The sequence below is a fragment of the Balaenoptera ricei genome, chromosome 8, assembly GCF_028023285.1.
Source record: "Balaenoptera ricei isolate mBalRic1 chromosome 8, mBalRic1.hap2, whole genome shotgun sequence".
Taxonomy (NCBI): domain Eukaryota; kingdom Metazoa; phylum Chordata; class Mammalia; order Artiodactyla; family Balaenopteridae; genus Balaenoptera; species Balaenoptera ricei.
The window spans coordinates 64,091,215-64,115,171 of NC_082646.1; the positions used below are offsets into that span (position 1 = coordinate 64,091,215).

At 40.8% G+C, this 23,957-nt stretch overlaps 2 protein-coding genes across 2 annotated transcripts; one reads left to right on the plus strand and one right to left on the minus strand.

Annotated features, from left to right (window-relative positions):
* Nucleotides 1-887: 887 nt before the first annotated feature.
* Nucleotides 888-2,700, minus strand: LOC132369824 (ubiquilin-3-like). Its single transcript, XM_059929508.1, is given in 2 exon segments — nucleotides 888-917; nucleotides 919-2,700. Coding segments are annotated over 2 exon segments (1,812 nt in total).
* Nucleotides 2,701-10,295: 7,595 nt separating this feature from the next.
* Nucleotides 10,296-11,303, plus strand: LOC132369825 (olfactory receptor 52B6-like). The gene is given in 1 exon segment (XM_059929510.1): nucleotides 10,296-11,303. A coding segment is annotated over 1 exon segment (1,008 nt).
* The last annotated feature ends 12,654 nt before the right edge of the window (nucleotides 11,304-23,957 follow it).

Consider the following 23,957-nt stretch of genomic DNA (forward strand, 5'->3'; position numbering starts at 1 on the left):
TTTGTAAACTTGGTGCGATCAGGGAATCTTAGAACTCAGCCTGATTCTTGCTCTATTGCTATCCACTCAGAGATCAGAATCAAATCCCAAAAGTGAGAGCCGCCTGTAGGATAGTGTTCAGAGGCAATAAAAATAAGAAGCTGTGCCCACTTTTCAGTCTGGCTGATGGTAGAGAGCCCCAAAGAACACAGAGTGCATGGTGGCAGCTCCTACAGGACACCAAATCTGGGGGGGACCTTTGGAAGGACACCAGGAAAGCTGCAGTCTTCAGCTCACCCTCCTCTGTTCCCCGTGCCTCTGAATCTTCTAACTTGAAACCTTTTGGTTTCCCATCCAAGCCCTCCCATCCATGCAGAGACGGCTCTTAACCACCACCTCTTCTCCTATACACCCCCCCTTTTCTCATAGCCCACAAAAAATCAGACTCAGGCAGCAGATGACACTGGAGATTGGATGTAATTGCATCTCAAGATAGGCATTAGCAGAGCTCAGACTGGGGTCCCACGATGGTACGGTGGCAGGGATGGCTGGGTCACTCACAGCACCCCTACCCCGTTCTGGCTCTCATTCTTCCCAGTGACTCTGGAACAACATTGTCTCCACAGTAAAGGGCATCATAGTAAATTTGGTTCACAGTGCAGCTGCATTCAAGAATGGGGCAGTTAGGGTAGGGCATATGGGGGAAAAGGCACAGAGGAAAAGATACGGTCTGAACCACTAGGGCTCCTTCAGCTGCCTCAGCTTCTTCACAGCAGCATCTACGTCACCTCCGGTGGCAATGAGGGCCTGCAGATTGGCTTCAGGATTCAGGAAGCCCATGGCCCGCAATTGCTCTAGCTGCACCCGGAAGTGAGTCTCGGGCTGCAGCTGCTGGGGATTGGCGCCAGCTAGGGCTTGCAACATCTGGAGGAAGGGCATGGAGCGGGGGCCCAGCTCCGCAGAGCCTCGTGCTGAGGGAACCTCAGGAGCTGGGGCTAGGGGAGCATCCGCAGGCATAGGGGCACCCTCTCGAGGCTCTGTGCTTCCTGCCATACTTCCCAGCCCTGCTAGGCAAGGCATGAACAAGAGGAGGAGGCGAGGGGCTTCAGTAGCCAGGATCTGCAGACCCTGCTCAATCTGCAGCAAGGCGTGCATCGCACGAGGGTTTGCCGCGGCTGCCTGAAGGTGCAGCAGCAGTGGCGGCGGCCAGCGCATCTCGTCCTGCAACTGTGGGGCCTGATTCATTCCGGCTGGCCTCAGAGATCTTGGATAAGCTGGTGGCGGCAGCCAGACATGCTCAGGGGTTCCAGCGGTAGCTGCCGTGGGTGAAGGTGGGGAAGGAACAAATGGGACCTTGTTGGCAGCACGCTCCAGCCTGGAGACAAGATCAGGCTTGTTGGTGCTGTGGGCAGTGGAGCCATTCCCTGCACCATCTTGGCTTCCATCTCTTCTAGCACTGCTCTCCGTGGGATATCTCAGGAATGAGGGGCAGGAGGGCTTCCCCTTGATTGCTACTGACTCCCTGGGGAGAGGCTGGCCTGACTCAAGTTCCTGGGATGAGGGTGAAGTTGGGGGAACTTGGCTTCCTGGTGGTGGTGGTGGTGGTTCTTGGCTTGGGCTGAGGGTAGATGCAATCCCCTGCAGATAGGTTCCCAGGGACAGGGGGCTCTCATGTAATTGCTGGAGATAGTCATAGAGCCTTATATTACCTAGGATATTGGAAACCCTGTTTCTAAGTTCGGATACATCCTGGTGCCCAGGCCTCCTGCCTCTCCTACCAGCTGAGCCTGCAAATGTGGAAGCCCAGGGGTTGGGGAGAGGGTCACAGTTCTCCATCCTTGAAGGTTTGCTGCTGCTGGTGGTAGCATTAGCAGTAGTGGTGGTAGCAAAGGGATTGCCAGCAAACTGCTCCTGCACTGCATTAAGCATTGGGTGCATGATATCTGTATACATGGTACGGAGCACACTGTAGCCACCAGGGATGCTCTCCAGGTTGCTGAGGGCCCGGTCCTGGCTACGCATCATCTCTTGCATCATGGCAGGGTTGCATAGAAACTCCATCGTCTGCCGCATGATTTCAGGGTTGTTGAGAATGTGCCCAATCTCAGGGTTGTGCTGGATCAGCTGCTGCATGTGGGGGTTGTCAAGAACCAGCTGGCGCACCAGGCCTGTGTTGGACAGCAGACCCTGGATGAAGGGGTCATCAATGATCTGAGACACAAACTCAGGCACAGACACATGCTGCCACATCAGTGAGCTTGGCTGGTCGGGGAAACTACCAGAGGTCAGGCCTAGCCCGTTGAGGCCTGTGAGGACACCTAAGCTAGAGGTGGGTAGCCTGTCTGCTGGGCAAATGGAGCTTGGCTGAGGGAGCGATCCAGGGCTTGGGGCTGCGGTAGGGACTGAAGCAGCTGGGCACGCAGTGCCCACAGGACGGCGCTGCATCTTGATGACCAGGTGGACAGAGAGGCCGTCTCGGAGCCCACACTGTGCCAGTGAGTCAGGGTCCTTGAGGATTTTGCCAGCAAAGATGAGGATCAGCTGATCAGGGTGGGCCTTAAAGCGCTGGGATATCTGTTCCTTCAGCTGCTGGATGGTGCAAGTGTCTGTAACTGAGAAATCCTCCTTGTCCTTGGGCGTCTTCACGGTCACCTTGATGAGGGGAGGACCCTGGACCGGCACTGGGCTGCCCTGTGGCAGGGCCTCTCCACTTTTGGCCATGGTGGGCAGCAGGAGGCCCAGGTCTGTGGGAACACGGCTAGGGGGATGGGGATGGGAGACAGAGATCAGCCTTTTGGGCAGTGGTGAAAGTAGGAAAGGTGAGCAGGAAGAGGATCTGGGATCTCAGGGTGGGGAAACGGGAAGGTCCACATGGAAGGGGTTATGAGGTCCCTGGGATAGGATGCTTTGGGAAGATGTTGGGTTTGAGAGATGTCGGGGGTCATGGGAGGGAAACCTGAGGCCCTGGGAAAGAGGTCTGTAGTTGATGAGTGAAGGGGCAAGGGCAGCATGAAGGGCCCAGTTTGGGGAAACATACCAGTCAGCTGTGGCCCCGTCCTTCCTCTTATACAAGGCTCGAAACTGCCCTCATCTTGCTGAACAGCCACCACTGAAGCCTTCTAAGCCAGAACTCACTCCATCAGGTCTCCTCTGTGACCTCAGCACCGACATCACCGCCTCATACAATGGATTTTTGAGACTTCTCCAAGGTGCTCTGAATCCCTGTGGGCTTCATCTCCCCCCACCCTTCAACTCTTCCATTTCCTTTGTCTCAATTGCCTTCTTCATAGTGAGGGGCCTGGGCTGACCCTTCCTTCTCAAGCCAAGAGTTCAGCTTTCACACAGCTGGTATGTGGTATGTGGAGACTCAGACTGGGATTGGACAATTAAGGAAAGGTCCTTAATCCCTTGTGTGCCCATGAAAACCCAAATTCAGCTACTTGCCAGTTGAGCCTCTTCCTGGCATCATATGTTCCTGTTTCCTCTCTGATTCAACATTAGCCATGAATTCTTTTTTTATATTTCAACATATTGACTTTCTAATGGGTAGGATCTGGAGTATGAAAGAGAGGTTCAGGATGAAATAAACTTTTAATTTTTTTTCCCATTATTATTATCCCCCAGAAAAATTCAAAGAATGGATTGGCTATTTGTTGAGGTAAAAAAGACCAGGAAATAAGGTTGTTAAATGGAAAATTGAGTTCAGTTTTACATATATTTAAGATGTCTATTTCACATCCAAATGAAAGTGTAGGAAGGTAGTTCAACATTGTGAGTCTAGAGTTCATCAGCAACAACAGAGCATTTAGAATTGTGCAATTAGTGAGCATAGTAAAAGGATAGAGGTGAGAAAAAACTGAGTCATGGATAGTACAATATTTAGAAGTCTGGAAGGTTAGATGAATTCAACAAAGGAAATTGAGAAGAAATAAAACATTAAGTCAGAAAAAGAAGTTAGAGAGAGAAAGAAGCCAAATGAAGAAGGAGAAGAGTTTCAAAAAAAGGAGAGAGTAACCAACTGTGTCAAATGATCCTGGTACGTCAAAAAGATGAGGACGGAGAATTGATCACTGGATTTGAACAAGAGAGACAGGTTAGATTGGGGGCCACGATGAGGCCAATTTGGAAGAGTGGTGGGGACAGAAAACCTGATTGGTGTGGGTTTAAATGTAAATGCATAGGAAAGAAAGTGAATCCAATAAGAGTACTGTAAATGAGAAAAGACAGACGGCTGCATAGAAATGGGGGAATAAAGGCTTTGTTGTTGTTGTTGTTTTTTCTTAAGATGAGATGATTACAACATGCTTTTTTTAAAAATTAATTAATTAATTAATTTTTGGCTGCGTTGGGTCTTCGTTACTGCACGCGGGCTTTCTTTAGTTGCGGCGAGTGGGGGCTACTCTTCATTGTGGTGTGTAGGCTTCTCATTGTGGTGGCTTCTTTTGTTGTGGAGCACGGGCTCTAGGAGAGTGGGCTTCAGTAGTTGTGGTGCGCGGGCTTCAGTAGTTGTGGCTCCCAAGCTCTAGAGCACAGGCTCAGTAGTTGTGGTGCACAGGTTTATTTGCTCTGTGGCATGTGGGATCTTCCCAGACCAGGGCTTGAACCCATGTCCCCTGCATTGGCAGGCGGATTCTCAATCACTGCACCACCAGGGAAGCCCAAGGTGAAAAATAAACAAGGATTTGAAAACAGACACTAGGAAGGTTATGAATGAAAGAAGCCTAAGAGGAAATGCTTTAGGAAGGACAATGAGAAGAGAGAAAGAGAGGAGGAGTAGCACTGAAAGCGTGAAAGGGATCTAGTATTGGAATGGGAAATGCAAAAGCAAGTTCAGTGAAACATTCAGGCTAAGAGACTCAGAGTTGGTGCTGACCACCCCCACTTAGATGCTCAGAGTGTCTAACAATAGCTCTCTTCTATCTGGCTCTGTGCCAAACAATATCCCTATGTGCCTTAGATCCTTGTGTTGAACAGAGGCATATTGGCCTGAATGGTAGAGGATGAAGTTGGAGCTGAGGAAGGGAAGGACACAAAGGGAGGAGAATCTCTGCTCCCGAAGGAGAGGAGGGAATAAACACCATATGAGGCAAGGTGTGCGATTCAATTCTATATATTAAGGAAGCCTAAGCTGTGTATGAAATACTGAATTGAGAAACTGTAAGTCTGAGAAGGTTGCAATGGAGAGGTAAGTCTGGGTCAGATATTTCTGGAAGGAGAGAAGGTTATTAATATGGCCAGATGGATGGAGAATAGGAACCAGGTAATAGGAAAGTTCTGTGGCAATGTTCAAGGAGGAATGGAAGGCTGTTGGAAAAAATTGTCTAGGGTAGCTGGAATGAATTGTGTTTTCCTGGGAAGTCAGATGGGAGAAGGGCAGTTTGGAGGGTCACTTTCCAAGTGAGGATGAGGAGATTGATGAGTAAGTGATCCTTGGCTCCTAAGGAGGATGCAGGGATCATAAGTGATACAGAGGTTCTGTCTTCAAACATTGACAAACAGGTAGTAGTTATTCTACTGCATTTGGGGGACCACTTAAAAAGAACAATGTTCCTAGACAGAGCAGTCAGGTAAAGGATTCAAAAACAAGTGGAAAAAGGAATTCATTGAAATATAAGGGATACTTTTTCTGGTAATTTTTCCAAAGAGGACAGAAGCAGGAATCAGTGGGCAAGGAAACTGGCCATTTAAAAAGTGGAAGTTCTGGACTTCCCTGGTGGCTCAGTGGTTAAGAAGCCATCTGCCAATGCAGGGGACGTGGGTTCGATCCCCGGTTTGGGAACATCCCACATGCCGTGGAGCAACTAAGCCCGTGCAGCACAACTACTGAGCCTGCGCTCTAGAGCCTGTGTGCTACAACTACTGAGCCTTTGTGCCACACCTACTGAAGCCCACATGCCTAGAGCCCATGGTCTGCAACAAGAGAAGCCACCACAATGAGAAGCACGTGCAATGCAATGAAGAGTAGCCCCCACTCGCCGCAACTAGAGAAAGCCCATGTGCAGCAACAAAGCCCCAATGCAGCCAAAAAAATAAATAAATAAAATAAATAAATTTATTTAAAAAATTTAAAAAATAAAAAGTGGAAGTTCTGAAAAAAGAGGCTGCCAGAGAGACAAACTTTAAGCAGAGTGCCTGAGGTTGCTCCCTGGTTTGAGGGTGTGGCAACATCAATGGGTACATGAATTGGAGGAAAACAGAAGTCACATAAATGAATGATGGAGAGATAATGTAAACAGAGTCTGTCTGGGAAGCTGATAATTTAGAAAAAGAACTGAAATCAGAGAAGAAAAGTTTATGCAGGTGCTGATGTGACTGACAAAGGTGGGAGCATGCAGTAGAGGATGAACACGTTGAACAATGCTGCAGAAAGAATGAGCACAATGAATGACAACTACAGACAAGAGAAGAATGTGAGGACAGAATATCTATGATTATAAATCCATGATTTTTATGATATTTGTATGTGTCCTTCACAGTGTGAACTCACATGGCTGAATGGGTGGGAACTTACCTATTTTGATCATTTTTTTAAACATACACTACATGTCAACTCTATCCCAGACACCAGTGAATAAGACACAGCCTGACCTTTAGGGAGCTCATAATATATTGGGGCTGAAAATATTTCAGTGTGATAAATCCTAGAGAGAGAAGTAGATAACTGCAGGGGAATATAGGAGTACAGAGGAAGTACATAACCCAGCCTTGGGAAATGAGGAAAGTCTTCCTGAATGAGAAATATGAACTGGCTAGATTAAAGGGGAGGTTGGGGATAGAGGAAGTGGAATTTATAAAAGAGCCAGTTCAGAGACATGCATCTGAACCAGTATCAGTGGAGAAAGCATAGTATGTGTGTATGAATCTATTAGGCAATGGGAAATTATTATCTGTGATCGAGTAAGTAGTGTGCTCAAAATTACCTTTTGGAAACGCAATTTATATATGGAGGCTGGTTTAGAGACTGGAAGGACTACAGGCTAGAAGACCAGTTGGGAGGTCTTTGGATAAGTAGATCTGGAGCCTGAAAAGCATTATAAATGGCAACTATAGATTTGGAATGTCTCAGCACAAGCATGCTAAATGAAACCAAAGCAGGTGACAAGATGGGCCGGGTAGAGTGAAGAGTGAGGGGAGCATAGAGACCCCAATAGAAAATACCAAAAGTAAACCTTCTTTCAGGGACAGATGAACCCTTTATGAGGCCTAAAAAGGAAGGTCAGGGACAAGAGAAGAACCAGTGGATGGTAAAGAAATCAAAGCCAAAAGAAGTATCTAATGAAAGGTGTGATTTTGAAGGAAGAAGTGAGACAGGCTAGGTGAATAGGATATTTGTATTGTAGTTGTTAATTTTTTTGTTTGTTTTTTATTTTATTTTTTTTATTTTTGGCTGTGTTCGGTCTTCACTGCTGTGCGCGGGCTTTTCTCTAGTTGTGGCGAGAGGGGGCTACTCTTTGTTGCGGTGTGCAGGCTTCTCATTGCAGTGGCTTCTCCTGTTGCAGAGCGCGGGCTCAGTAGTTGTGGCACACGGGCTCAGTAGTTGTGGCGCATGGGCTTAGTTCCTCCACGACACGTGGGATCTTCCTGGACCAGGGTTTGAACCCGTGTCCCCTGCACTGGCAGGCAGATTCTTAACCACTGCGCCACCAGGGAAGCCCTTTGATTGCTTTTAAGATTAAAAATATTTGAATTTTCATAAGTAAAGATTCAGGAAATTAGGAGTAACTGCTGGTAAATAAGAGGGGGGATAATTGATGGAACAAAGTCCCTGATGAGGTAGGAAAGAAAGTAAATTCAGAGAATAAGTGGTAAAATTATTCTTGAAAATATACATACATACGTATGTATATACATGTGCATGTTCATAAACATATGCATGCATGCAAGTATCTATATATGTACATTTGTGGAGTTTTTGTGTTTTTTTGTGCATGTGTGTCTGTATATCCAGGTTGTTTTAAAAATAATTTAAGTCCACAAAAATAAAATGACAACTGTGTGAGGTAAAGGAAGTGTTAATTAACCTGATTGTGGTAATCATTTCACAATGTATACATGTATTATCATGTTGTGCACTTAATTATATACAGTTTTTATTTGTCAATTATACCTCAATAAAGCTGGAAAAATTAAACTTTAAAACTACATATTTATTTTGAGAAAATTGATATTTTAACAATCCATCAGGACTTCTGATCTGTGTACATGGTGTACTTCTCCATTTATTTACATTAAAAAAAAATCTCTTCTGGCAATATTTTGTAATTCTTTGTGTAGAGGCTTTGACAATTTGAGTTAAATATAAAAAGAAAATGTTCAATTTAATTTTATGGTTGTTTGCTGCTAGCATAAAAAATATAATTGATTTATATTGTCTTTGTACTCTCTAAATAAATAAACAAATAAACAAATACATAAACTACTTTAGGGGGCTTTCTCGTGCCTAGGTAAAGTAAAATATATTACAGCCCTAAGGTAGGAAACATCGAAATGCAGGAGAGACATCAACACTACTTCCTCTGAGAGTGAAGGACAAGAGAAGAGGTTGCTTTCAGAGATAAGATCAATTTACAGGAGTGGAATAAAAAGACGAGGAGTTGCCTCCTGACAGTCTCGAAATCTCAGGTAAGTAGGAGGGAACGTAGGGAGGAACAAGAACCTGGGCAGTGGTAAAAGTTGTATGGTCGTTGTGAGAATAATTTAATAGGACTGAGGAGGGGTAAAGTAGCCTAACATGTAATAAAGGCTATTGGTATGATTATGTCATTTTCTTCACATCCTGACTATGCGAGCTGAGGAAAGCACTGGTTAGATTTAGCTGAAACCTGAGCATTTTCACAGAGAATGCAGCAGAAACTAATTGGGACTGAGAAGTTATCGGTCCTGTGAGATAGACATCTAGACCAGATAGGGAAGAAAGTAAAGACGTTCTTACATCAGTGGTTCACAAACTTTCACATGAATCAGAATCACCTGGTGATCTCGCTTAACTAGAGATTTTTGCTCTGACCTCAGAGTTTCTGTTTCATTAGGCGTGTGGTAGCGTCCCAGAACTTGCAAGTTCCCTGGTGACGCTGTTGATGGTGGTCTGGGGACCGCACTTTGAAAAGCATTGTTCCACACCTTGCTTCGTGTTCTGGGTGATAGCATCACACTTCAGCGCCACATAGGTGACTCAGGAAGCACCACACAATTTAATAAGGCTTCCACAGACAAAATTTAATTTAACACACCGATAGAAAAACAATTATGTTATTTTCAAGATCAGAAAATTGCTTCTCAGAAGAGAAAGACAAATACCATATGATATCACTTACATGTGAAATCTAAAATATGACACAAATGAACTTCTCTACAAAACAGAAACAGATTCACAAACATAGAGAACAGACTTGTGGTTGCCAAGGGGGAGGGGGGTGGACAGGGAGTTTGGTGTTAGGAGATGCAAATTATTACATATAGAATGGATAAACAACAAGGTCCTACTGTATAGCACAGGGAGCTATATTCAATATCCTGAGATAAACCATAATGGAAAAGAATATGAAAAATAACTTACATATATGTATAACTGAATCACTTTGCTGTACAGCAGAAATTAACACAACATTGTAAATCAACTATACTTCAATTAAAAAATAAATTTTAAAAATCTTTTTAAAAATCAAAAAAAAGAAAATTGTATCTCAGAAAAGACAGCGACTTGTCCAAAATCACAGAGTCTAATTGACAGAGATCTCTGAACTAGAGTTATTCACACCCTGTCCAGTGTTCTTTGTAAATGCCAGAGCAGCCTTCACTGCTTTGGTAGTTGTCAGAGCGTCTGTGACTGGGGGAAAAGAGACATAGGGTCTGCAGTGCCCACTGCCCTCAACCCTACTTTTCCACATAGTCCACCAGGCAGAGGCAATTGCTCTTTGGTGTGAGACTGTGGCCCTTTGTGGGAGAACCTGAGGCTTTTGCAGAGCTCAGTACAGTTCACATACCCATAGAGACTGTTTGATTTTCTAGCTATTCCTGCTCTTTTCCAAACTGGTGGTACTCTACAGAGTCTGGCAATGTTTTTGAGACCTGCAGGTGCCTGAAAGTCTTATAACTGTATGGGGGGGCCTCTGAATAAGGACACAGAGCCTGTCTGTGGGGGTCTAGAGCTCTGTACTTTGTGCAGATGTTGAGTGTGATTCCCTATAGAGAATATGCCTGTGTGCAGAGCCCAACATGGTTGTAGGATCTGTGAGTGAGTGCAGACCTTGTGGCTGATGGCAAACCTTTATGTGCACTCTGCTAATATATACGAAGTCTGAAGCTATTTTTCCCTTATGGCACAGGTGAGGTTTCTGCAGAAAATCATGGCCGTTCTATCTGCTAACAACACAGCTGCTGTGAACAACTCTGATACTTGCCTGGTGGGCTGCTTCCTTATTGGCATCCCTGGGCTGGAGCACCTACACATCTGGCTCTCCATCCTCTTCCGCACCATGTATGTAGATGCTCTGGCAGGCAATGGCATTTTAATTTGTGTCATCCTCTCCCAGCCAAGCCTGCAGGAGCCCAGGTACATATTCCTGTCCATGTTGGTCAGTGCTGATATCTTGCTCTCCACTTCCACCATGCCCAAAGCACTGGCTAACTTCTGGCTAGGGAGCCACATTTCCTTTGATGGCTGCCTCACCCAGTTGTTCTTCATCCACTTCCTTTTCGTGGCTGACTCTGCAGTCCTCCTGGCCATGGCCTTTGACCGCTACATGGCCATCTCTGCCCCTTTGAGATACGCCACAATCTTCACCAGCACAGTCATTGGGAAGATCGTCGCTGCCACGCTGGCCCACAGCTTCATCATCATGTTTCCACCCATCTTTCTCCTCAAGCGCCTGCACAACTGCCAGATCAACATCATTACACATACATTTTGTGAGCACGTGGGCATCGCCCGTATGTCCTATTCTGAGATCTCCATCAACGTCTGGTTTGGGTTGGCAGCTGCTCTACTCTCCACAGACCTGGACATCATCCTTATCACTGTTTCCTGCATTTACATCCTCCGAGCTGTCTTCCACCTCCTTTCTTGAGATGCCCGTTCCAAAGCCCTGATTACTTGTAGCTCCCACGTCTGTGTCATCCTACTCTTCTACATCCCTGCCCTCTTTTCTGTCTTTGCCTATAGGTTTGGTGGAAGCCGCATCCCACACTATGTCCATATCCTCCTGGCCAACCTCTATGTGGTCATCCCACCTATGCACAATCCCATTATTTATGGAGTGAGGACCAAGCAGATTTTGGAAGGGGCTAAATAGATGTTTTCAAATCTTGCCAAGAAATATAAATAAATGCTCCCAGCTTGACCTCAAATTAATCCCTTTCTATACCTATTAATTGTTCTATATTCACCCCTCCTCATCTCTACATCTTCCATTTATCCCTGTGTTATTCTCACCCATGTTCCAATTAATTAAATACATGTTCTACTCGAATCTACCTTTGATTAAGTTTCTTTAAAATGTATAGTAATACCCACCCCACTTTCTTCCATCTATTATTCAAATAACTTCTGATCCCCCCACTATCTCAAGAAAAACTAACTAGGGGAAATGTGATAACTTATCTGGCATCTATTACCTAAATAGTACTTTTCTCAGCATCCACTTTCGTTTTCTCCTAAATGTGATACCTGATCACTCATATAATTTTGACATTTAGATTTGCCACTTCAATATCTTCCTCACAATGGAAACCCCTGAGAACTGTCATGTCTAGAAACTCATAGTTCCCTGGGATGACACTTATTTTTATTACCAGCTACACGTGTCCATAATTACACATATTTAAATACCCAAGTTCAGAGACACTAACACACAGTAGCATACACAGTAGGTGGACACATCCATTTATCACCAGCTAAATGTGAACATACCATTTCAAAAACTTTTATCAAATAAGCCTGGGCCACTGTTACCTGTTCCAGACAGAGCTTTCCTCAAAATAAAGATAATAGTATAGAGATAGAGTACTCTTTTCTAACCAAATATGTTTTGTATTTAAAAATTGTAGTCATCATTAAAATGAAAAGTCAAATACCTACTCTTATCTAATAGACATAGACTTACATATTCTTTAATAACTTGTTAAAGAAATATAAACATTTACATGTAACTTAGTTGCTTGCCCACTAATCATTACTTATTGACACAAGAGATTAGTCTAGCCTTATGTCCTCGAAGATTGAGAAGAGCAATTCAGCCTGAAATTTATCCCAAGTCCAATTCATCCTCAAAAACCTAGCTCACATCTCAACGCTGCCCACTTCCATACTCAGCCCACAGTGAAAGAGCCATCTTTCAAGATTCTCCACCTCTTTTCATCTAAATCACTATTTTGTTGGGTCCTGAGACTATTTCTTCTTGTTTTATTAAAGATCTTTTTCATGTGGGTACCTTTTTGCCCTGTCTAGAATGTATTCCTTGAGGAAAGAGGTTATTTTGAAAGGCTTTTTATTTCTATTGCTCCAAAGCATAAGAACCTGCTCATAGCAAATATGCAATATGTGTGTATGTGCATAAAATTCTTATTTTAAAGATTTTTTAATATCACTTTTATGCTCACATTTATTCTTCTTTGAGTGAGCTCTTCTCAGCCCTGGGATTCAGTGTCAAGTAGAGGAGAGAACTGTGTTAGGTGTGAGGCCAGGCTTTGACTTAAAGCCTGGATCTACTACTTACTTATTCGATGAGTTTAGAGGTTGCATAATCCCAATGAACTTCCTTTTCTACTCATCCGTAAATAAGATGAGAATGATGTAACATCATTTATCTATTACATATTAAGCATTCAATGATTGTTCAGTTCATTTTGCTCTTTCTTCTTTCCACATAGCTTTCTGCATAACTTTCTTTATCCTAGAGATAGTATAATGAGAATTAGAGAGAGAAGTTATTAACATTTATTATGTGGAGGAGAAAACAGGAGTAGCGGTTAAGTTTTGGGGTTCTGGATTTTTGTTGGAATTCTGACTCTTCTGTATACTATGTGACTTTGGGCAAGTTACTTCACCTCTCTAGGTTTCAACTTTCTCACAGTTAAAAGGGAAATACTAATAGTACCTTTCTCTTAATGATTTGATGAGAAATATACATATATAAGATATGCATATATATGTATATATTCACATATATATCATATAATAGTGCTTGGCATATAATAAATGCTTTACAAATAATAGCTTTACTTGTATTGTTGTTTTAATTATTAATAGCTCATCCAACTCAATAGCTCATCACCTCATAATTAATAAAAAGTTGTCTTGAGACCTAAGCCTATTGCATGGATTATACTCCAATTTTGTTTCTCTATCAAGAAATAGGAAGAAAACAAGAATCAAAAGAAAAGTATTTTAATCTAGTGTTTACAGTAACTGAATTGAACCAAATATAATTTTGAAATATCAAAATTAAATGCATTTACAAATCTTTGTAGACATTGCTTTAAATACAGTTATGCCACTCAAGTCACACAGGCCTTCTGGTTGTTTTGCAGATACAGCAAGTTCATTTCCTCTTCAGGGCTTGGTACTTGTTAATCTTATTCTCTGAAATGCTCACTTCCTATATCTTTAAATGACACACTCCCTCCTTTTACTCAGTGTTCTGTTTATATGTCTCTTTCACTGAGACATCTCTATAATTATAATCTTCCAGTAAAACAAACAAACAAACAAAAACCATGCCTCCCTTTTTTTCCACAGGAAAAAAACCCCACCATAAACAAAGTCAAAAGTCAATGGCAAACTGGGGAGAAATATTTTCAAATTATATTATAGATAAAAGGTTAATTTTTTCTTAAAATGTAGGGAAAAAATTATCAAAAGTTTGATGAAAAAGAGGACAAAACATAATTAGAGTAAGCTTAGCTGTTAACAAGAGAAAATATAATGAAGACTACACCAAAACACCATATCTTGTCAGATTGGCAAAAATTAAAAGGATTGGTAGCAATGTGAGAAAACAGGCCCTTTCATACATTGCTCCTGAATAAACAATGTGATAGAGTTTCTGCGGAATTAGGAAATATCTTAACAAAATTCTTATGCATTTTTCTTTTGAATCACAATTATAGGAAATTACCTTTCAAATGTACCTTCATAGGTATAAAACAACATACACACAAGGTTAGTCATTATGGCAAAGTTTTTGTAGTACTAAAATATTCGAAACAACTTCACTGGAGTCTGAATTCCTGGATTCCAAATCCACACCCTTATGTTTACTGGTAGTGTAACTGTCCCCAAGCTACACAAAGGCTTTAGAGTCACTCAGACTTGGGTCAGAATTGCACTCACCATATTCAGTACATACTAGCTATTTGTCACTGGGAAATATATTTAACCTCTTAAAGCCTTGGCTTCCTTCTCTTTAATAAAAAAGATAATAACACCTACTTCAGAGTAGTTTTGATTATTAGTGAGATTACCTACATATAACAAAATAAATAACTGGAGTTTTAATGGACATTTTGTTGCTCTCACTGTTTCACTATTATAAAAGAGGTGGAATATATTCGCGTGCACCTCTGGGAGGACTGTATTTCTGTAGGTTAAATGTCTAAAAGTGGAACATTTAGGTCATAGATAATGCATTCTTGAAATTTTGATAAATTATTATTTTTTTCTTTTTTTTGAGACAATTTCTTCTATATCTTCTTTATATTTTTATTATTTTTATTTATATTTATTTATTTATTCTTGGTGGCACAGCTTGTGGGATCTTAGTTCCCGGACCAGGGATCGAACCCGGGCCCTCAGCAGTGAAAGCGCTGAGTCCTAACCACTGGACCACCAGAGAATTCCCTATATTTTTAATTACAAAATTAACATGTGCTATTAGTAAAGAAGTAAATTTGAAAAGCGGAACACAAAGCTTCCCTAATGTTAGTTCCACAAAAGTAACATGTTCTTGTCCAGAATCAAAGGGAGAATCTTCCCTTTTTCATGTAAGGAACACCACAAGGGAGCCTTTCCTTGTGGATTGAGGGTTAAGAATCTGAGAGGGAGATTGAATGAAGGAGGTGTAATCGAGCAGGTATGACATAGTTTATATAAAAAAGTATCCAGGGGTTTGAGATATTTCTTCTCATGGAGTCCCTATCACTCTTTCAAGTCTCCATCTCAACCCTCCCATATCATTATCTAAAGAGTTATTCTCAAGTATCTCTGAGAATGCCCAAATGAATGATGGCTTTACCTTTCAATTTGACAGATTTCCAAAGAATTGAAATTGAAAGAACAGTAAGAAGAAAAAGCTAGAACAGTTCCTTCCCCATCCCACTTGCACTTTTCAAAGCCTCACAGCCCTCCATCTCATTAATTGAAACTTTAGCCCTAGAACAAACATCAAAAGACTTCAGATAATACTTTTCTGTGTGTGAGTTTCCAGGTGTCACAGCCTACTGATGGTCACCATCCTTTATTTATGCTAGTTTTATTAATGAGAACGTTTATTAAAAAATGTATTTGCCTATCTATGTCCATATCAATTAGGATTTGAATTAAACAAACCTAAGGTGTCTGTTCCATTTTAGCAAATTTTGGTAACTGCTTCTACCTCACCTCATATTCTTCCCTTTGGTCCTTAACCCTTCGGTCTGAATAGCCTTGAATAAGTTGAGAGACTTAAAGTGAAGCAAGTCCATGGGAGTGAGAGACTGGGGAAGGATGACAATGAAAGACACGCTCATTTTTGGAGAAGTCGTGAATAGAACTGAAGTTCAGAATAAGCAAGGATCATCTACATCAGTATTGAAGTCATCAAGGATTGTGATAAGAGAATAATTATGGAGAGGAGAGGAAAGGAGAGGAGAGAAGAGGAGGGGAGGGGAGGGGAAGGGAGAGAGAAGAGAGATAAAGACAAAGATTCAGAAGCAGAAGCAGATGCCACCTGGGAAAGAAGGAAAAAACAGGAATTAGTAGGTAACAGGAATATGGACAATTAGTGAGAAGTGTAGTATGATAAAGTGACATAAAGATGCTAGGGTTTTATATTTTAATAGAAGGGAGGGAATTAGTGATAAGGTGCAGGGATGACCTCCAGGCCAGGAGATCTGAGAAGTGTGGGAGAGAATGAACAAGTGTACTATGGAGAGACAGGTTTAGGTTAGCCAAGAAAGTAAAGAGAACGTTCCAAGGAGAAGTTGATAATACAGGGAATTTTGCTGATGGCTGACTATGAGTCACAGGTTACTCAGTAAAGGATTTCAAAAGTTGGAGACGGATGATATATGGAATCAAAACTAGGGATATCCGGAGCCTTATGGAGATGAGGATCTGAGTGATGACCTTGAATCATGAGCTTCTTGCATCTGACAAAACAGGGATAAGATACATAATAGCATAGTTCCCAGTGGTCTCAAAGCAGTGAGTGGTGGGGAGTATTATGAGGAGGGACGTGTGAGAATGGAGATGTGGAGGCTGGGGGAGGGGCTGGTCTTCTCTGGAGCAGGGGAGCACTCTCTTGATTCCTGGGGCATCACCCCAACATTCCATTCCCCTTTTGGACAAGATGGACTTTACTTATTCTCCACAAGGCAGTCAAGTTTTCCCAGGCTCTTTTATGCCTTCAGTACACAATGTTAGACTCCATAACTTTTAAAGTGCTTATAAACATATTTGGATCCTAAAAACAATATGGACCTAATAACTCCTTAATATAGGGGGGAGAGTAAGCTACAAAACCAAAATTATCAATGCTTAACTCACTATTAACCACACTTCAATAATGCTTCAATTCAACTCTCCTAATTACTTTTAATAGGTGGGATGTAGGCATGTTTTCTTTGTTTTAAATTGTGATGGAAAAGCAAAGATCACTGAGGCTGAGACCTCTATACCGCTATCTATTGGCCTCTGGTATTATTAAAGCCTGTTGTACCTGCTGTTCTTTAAAATCCTGACACAGTTCTTTCTTGCTTAGGGCACACATTTCTTCCTCTTCCCACTTTCTGATTGGTGCTGCAGAGTTCTAGACTTGGAATGACTGAATGTATTTGAATTGGCTCTATAGGAGGCTTTTCTGGCTGCTCCTGTTGCTTCAAGACACTTCCCCACCCCCAGAAGCTTTCCTTACTTTCTGTCCTCTTCTGCACGTGCAAGTATAGGTGAGTGAAGTCAGGCAGCCTTCATCTTCCCTTCAGAGGGTTTCACCTCACCCACCAGACTTCAGCAGTTGGCTGGGGTTGGGTAGAGAAATGTAGGGAATTTTGCAGGTTTAAAGTGTAATCCAAGCTTGGGGAGAAACATAGAAAAGCTGATTTCGGGCCATGAAGTGGCTGTGTAAAGGCCATTGTCCAGCAGACCCTGACCCAGAAAGCTGAATGAGATGGGAGGGGTAGCCCTGAAGCCTTGGATAAAGGGATTAATCCCTTGGATAAAGGAATTCAGCCATGAGATAAGAGGAGATTGAGAGGCCAGCAGCCCACATTTCTTTCTGCTACAGGAAGTAAGTCCAGTTTCTTTTCTTCCTTTTTTTAATTTTAATTAGAAAAATTTAATTAATTAATTAGAAAATTTTTTAAATTTAATTGTACTCTATTGAAATACAATTTATATACCATATAATTCACCTATTTCAAGTGTATGGTTCAATATTTTTGTTATTATATTCATAGATCTGTGCCACTATCACCCCAATTCATTTTAGAACATTACCATTACTCCCCTGCCCCCAACAAAGTGTATCCCCTTAGCAATCATTCACATTTTTCTCCCATCCCACCCCCAGCCCTAGGCAACCACTAATCTACTTTCTCTCTTTATAGATTTACCAGTTCTGGACATTTGAAATAAATGGAATCATACAGTGTGTGATCTTTTGTGACTGATTTCTTTCATTTTTCATGTTTTCAAGGTTCATGCATGTTGCTGCATGTATCAGTACTTCATTCATTTTGATAGCTGAATAATATGCCACTGTAAGGATATACCACATCTTGTTTATCCATTAATAAGTAGAAGGCCATTTGAATTATTTCTACTTTGCGGCTGTTATAAATAATGTTGCTATGAACGTTCATGTGCAAGTATTTGTAGAATTATGTTTTAATTTCTCTTGGGTTTATACCTAGGAGTAGAAATGCTGAGTCATATGGTAACTACGTTTACCTGTCTGAGGAACATGCCAGGCTGTTTTCCAAAGTGATTATACCAAATTACATTTCTACTTGCATGCATGAAACTCCCAATTTCTTCATATACTCTATAACATTTGTTGTTATTAATATTTTTTTTTAATTCTAGCCCTCTTAGTGGGTGTGAAATGGCATCTTATTGTGGTTTTGATTTGTATTTCCCTATGGCTAATGATGGTAAGTACAGTTTCCTGCCATGTCCCAATTAGCCCTCATTTATACCCCTGGGAATGGGACTAGAAATCTAATGTTAGAAAGATTAATTAATGAATAAAAATATGTTAAAGTAAATCCAATTCATTTAGAATGGTGGATGCCTCATATCTAGACTTCTGTTTTATTTTTCTTGGAGCTCATGCTTCAGCTATCATCTCTTAAAGAAGATGATAATCTCTGCCCATTTTATTTTCCTGGGTTGTCATGAAAATTGAATAATGGCTTGAAAGTCTTTGGTGAAATTAAATATACTATACAAGCATGAAGAAAGAAAAATGGTAGAGAGTTTGTTCACAGAAATGGGCTTTCCAGCTACCTACCAAACTGGGCATTTGCACAGCAAAAAGCAGTGTCTCTGGGCTTGTTCAATGAAGTGCAGACCTGAAATTGCCATTTCCCTGTGCTTGTTCCAAGTATGTTTCCTGGCTTTTACTGGAGATATTGGGGGACTACAAGAGAGAATGTGGTTGACTGCCTAAGAGAGAAGGTAGCTCCTGATCCCAGCCTCTTTCCTACCTAAAAAGAGATATCCCTTTGTCCACTATCTTGTAGGTCTGACTCAGGAGATAATTGATATATTATAAAAACACACTATTATATCAGATGTCAGTCTGTCCTAGCTTTACTTCTTGAAGTCTTTGGATATAATAAGTGCAGAACATCTTGCTGAAGTGTAGTACAACTCTCAGTACCTAGAGTTCAATTTGTCTTGAGTCTTTCCTACAGTTCAAAGGAACAGACTCTTTGCCTCCTCAACTAAAGCCAAGGCTTCATAGAGGACATGAAGGTGAGTATAGAAAGAACTAAAAGAAGTCAGAAAAAAAAAAAAAAAAAAAACAAAAAAAAAAAGAAGTCAGAGAAGGACAATCTAACCTGACATCAACCCCACAGGAGAGGCTTTTGAGTGACTAAGTATGGAAAAACTCTAGAAATTCCATGATCTAGGGTATGGGTATTATATGGCCTGAGGGCAAGACTTGAGTTCTTCATTCTACAGTGATGGAAAGCATGGGTCATAATGCTACAACTCCCAGAATTGATTCAGAATTTGAAGAGGCAAGTGAGTCAAAACACTCTCAGTGATGAGATCGACAGGCAGAATATGGCTCAGACTGAAATTTCTGTAGCACAATAAACAAGTTTTCAGTAATAAAAGTAATGTGAGGACACAGGAAGAGAATCACCAACCCTGAGACTCTTTTTACTCCACATCCCCCACTGACTTTGAGAACTTGCCAAACTCTCTTACCGTAGACACTTGCCCATTCCTGCTGGTCACGAATCCTTAATACCCAGATCAGTGACCCATATCTGCTAACTGCTCAATATCCCATCTTCCCTACCCTATGATTCCCACAAGGGCTCATACCACAGTTCACAAGACAAAGTGACTGACACTCCCCACCCCACTCCCATCCATATATTCTTTTCTGGGACACTTTTCCCCTCCTGTGGGAGAAAAGAAAAACAGGTTCAGTCCAGAAGTCATAAAACATTGCCCCCTTTCAGAAAGGCTTAGTACTGCCATCATAAAAACAAGATCAGGGTCCAGGCAGATTATTCTAGTGAACTAACTGGGGGTCATGAGAAGATACAAAAATAAGAACTCCAGGGTCTACAGCCAGAGAGACTTGCTGGATATAAAGAGGAGTCTATAGTACTTTCTTTTGGTGATCTGATCCCTGAAAAGGAAGTCATGTACTTTCTTCCTTTCTTCCTTCCACAAGCCAATTCTGAATAATTAGTACATTCTGTGTGTTGTTCTACACTCTAGATATACACATATGAATACAGAAATGATCCCTGGTCTTAAAGAGTTCAGAGTGTTATTCTCCAGCCTCTTGTTTCCTATCATTCCATATATACTCCTTAGGGTTATAATTGTATCCCGTGGCTTTAACCCTCACATAGTGTGTTGACTCACAAATCTAGAGTAAAATATAGTGGCTACAGCTTACTTGGAATCCAGAATTTATTAATCTCATATGAATGATATCCAGAAAATTCTAACTTGGTTTAAAAAACAACAACAACAAATGTGCATTTTTTTCCCCCCCAGCAAATTGCTTTATCTCCATAATTCCCCACCTTGGTGAAGAGCCTCACCATCTTTCCAATAGCTTGACGCAAAAATCAATCTTAGAAGTTTGGGATTAAAATATACACACTACTCTATATAAAGTAGATAACCAACAAGAATTTACTGTATAGCACAGGGAACTATACTCAATATCTTGTAATAATGTATAATGGAATAGAATATAAAAAAAGAATATATATATGTATTATATATAATATATATATTATATATAATACACATATATATATGGTTGAATCGGTTTACTGTACACCTGAAACTAACACATTGTAAATCAACTATATTTCAATAAAAATTTTTTAAAAAGAAAAAGAATCAATCTTAGATTCCTCCTTCTTCCTTCCTCCAATATGCTGCTGTCACAGCCTAATCATTCCGTCTTAGCAACTTGTTTCATCAGTTCCTTCATATTCTCACTCTACTGCCTTAGTTTATTTAGTTTCATCTGGACTGTTTCAATAGTCATTGAATGGATCTCCCTGATTTCAGCATTGTGCACTTCCAAGCCTCCAACTACCCAGTCACCCAACAGATCTACCCAAAATACAAATTACTGCATTTTCCATTGCCTGTAAAAGAATAAAATCGAACGTCATGGAATAGCTATTGATTGATGGAAAGTAGATGAGCAGATACATTACAGAACAACAGCTATTCAGTACCTGATCTGCCAGTTAATTTTAGGCAAACAAATGTAAATTGAGTTTCTCAGAGTTTCTTTGTAAAGACCATGTTCCATCTTTCACAAACTTCTCTGTGATAAGCTGAATTTTAAGTGCAAAAATTGAATCTGTAAAAGCAAATGAAGATACCTTTAAGGGGTGAGGGAGGGTGGATCGGGCTTGAATAAAGTAGGGGTTCAAAAGTGTGTGGTGGGGTGAAGGAAATAAGAAAGATCAAGGAAAACTTGTTAGGAGAACTTGAAAGATAAAAAGATATTCTAAAAACAGCAGTGTAACTTTTGACTTGGAATTTTGGAGTAGCTGGTCTCTTAAGAGAAATACAAATCAGAAAAGAAATGCAAGTTGTATTGAATGGAATTGATTACCAACTCTTTGATTATTCATCCTCATGTTTAAAAAACCTTTTGATGAAATGAATTTTGAGCTAATTCTTGTGCTAGATACCAACCTTCTTTTGAATCTTTTCCTTCCCAGACCTAGATACTGGTCTTCTTTAATACCAAGGCTCCCTTGAGCTTTTGCCTTGGCTTTTTGCTCTGTTCCTTCAAGGAACTTTCCCTAGAGATAAGTTTCTTCAGTGTGCTCCCTTGAACATCAGCTCACATTTCTTTTTATTTTTTTTATTTTTTGTATTTATTTTTTATTTTTATTTTTTTAAGATTATTTTATTAATTTTTATTGGAGTACAGTTGCTTTGCTCAGCTCATTTCTCTTCTTACTTGTATTCTTCATCTCTTAACTTACATACGTTTTCTTCTTAATGTCCTTCATTGAGATGTGAGAGTAAGAGACCTGGTTGTGCATCTAGAGTTACTTATCCTTAATCCCCACCTACACATTGTCACCAATCTCATGAAGAGAAAACCAATTATTAACAAATTAATTCTCTTCTATCTATATTCAGTAGCATCTAGTTAAGCAACTTTTCCTCCATACTAAAAGCAATAACTAGCCATTTACTCGTCCTGGATTTAGGCATTTTTTGTCAGCTCCAGACCTCTTCAACTTGCTCAGGGCTGCCAGGTGACCTTTTCTCACTTAACATTTAGACATTCAAAACATGTCATTCCTCATCTGCCCCCTACCATCTCTCTCTCTGTTTCACACACACACACACACACAATTCCTTAATGATGGTTTCCTGACAATGTCAAGACAATTCAATGAGGAAAGAATATGGTCCTGAGACAAAAGAATATCCACATGCAAAAGAATAAAATTGAAAGAATAAAATTGAACCTCTATCTCACACAGTAAAAATGAACTGAAAATAGATCCTAGATCTAAGTGTAAGAGCTAAATTATAAAACTTTTAGAAAAAAATATAGGAGTAAATCCTTATGACTTTGGATCAGGCAAGGCCTTCATAGATATGACATCAAAAGTACAAGTGACAAAAAGATTGGATTTCATCACAATTAAAAACTTGTTCCTCAAAGGATGCAATCAAGAAAATGAAAAGACAACCCTTAGAATGGGAGAAGATATTTTCAAATCACAGAATTCATAAAGGACTTGTATCTAGAATATAGAAAGATCTCAGAAAAAGACAAATAACGCAATTAAAAAATGGATAAAGGATCCAAATAGACCTTTCTCAAAAAAGATATGCAAATGGATAGTAAAGTGTATGAAAAGATGATAAACACCATTAGTCCTTAGGCAAATGCAAATTAAAATAACGATGAGCTATCACTTCACAACCAGTAAGATGACTATAATAGAAAACACATATAATAACAAGTATTGGCAAAGATATGGAGACATTGGAACCCTTCTTATACTGCTGGTGGGAATGCAAAACAGTACAATCACTTTGGAAAATAGTCTGGAAGATCCTCAAAAAAGTAAATACATGATCCAGCAATTCTATGCTTAGGTATACACCCAAGAGAAATAAAAAGCCTATGTTTAGAAAAAAACTTGTACAAGAAAATTCATAGCCACATTATTCACAATAGCCAAAAAGTAAAAACAATCCAAATGTCTAAAATACTGATGAATGGATAAACAAAATGTGGAAAATCCATGCAATGGAGTATTATCAGCCATCAAAGGAACAAAGTACTCATACAAGATACAACATAGATGAACTCTGAAAATATTACGTTAGGTCCCCCAGCCCTCTGTCCTGACTTTTATCTGGACACCCTTGGAGGTCCAGGCCCTCCTCCCACAGCTCACCTTCCCAGACCAGGTCAATTTCCTTGGGGCAGGAAATTTAGCCTTCCTTTTCTTCTCAGAGTTGCTGTGCTATTGAAACCCTATAGTTATAGTTCCCAGGGCTTTATAAGCTTTGCCTGTATGCATAAGGACCTAAGGACAAACATGTACAGTCTCTCAGTTATATAGATTAAAATCACAGATATAAACTTATATCTATAATGTAATTTTAAATTATATTCGTAATTTTAAATTGATAACTTTTAATGATCTTTTTGCAAAACATGCCATTATAATGCCAAGTGGTTATTTTTCCTTACTCATATAACTTTAGATGTTTTTTATTCAGACATTTTCATTGATATTTTAATATGGGGTACAGGTGTATTCTCAGTGTTATTAACACTGACATGAGGTCGGAAAGCTAAAGTGAAGACAATTTACAATGCCACCCCTGGCCTTCAGGTGTTCTCCAAGGCCTCAGAATTTTCAGCTCATCAGGTAAGCGGCACAGCTCTCTTGCCCCTGGACGGGGCCCTGGAGTGCAGGTCCTAACGCCGCGCTGGACAAATCAGCAGCATCTCCTCCCCCCCTCGCCCCGCCCCTTTCCCCCTGCGCCTTTCTGTTTTGGTGGAAGCTGCGGCAGCTGT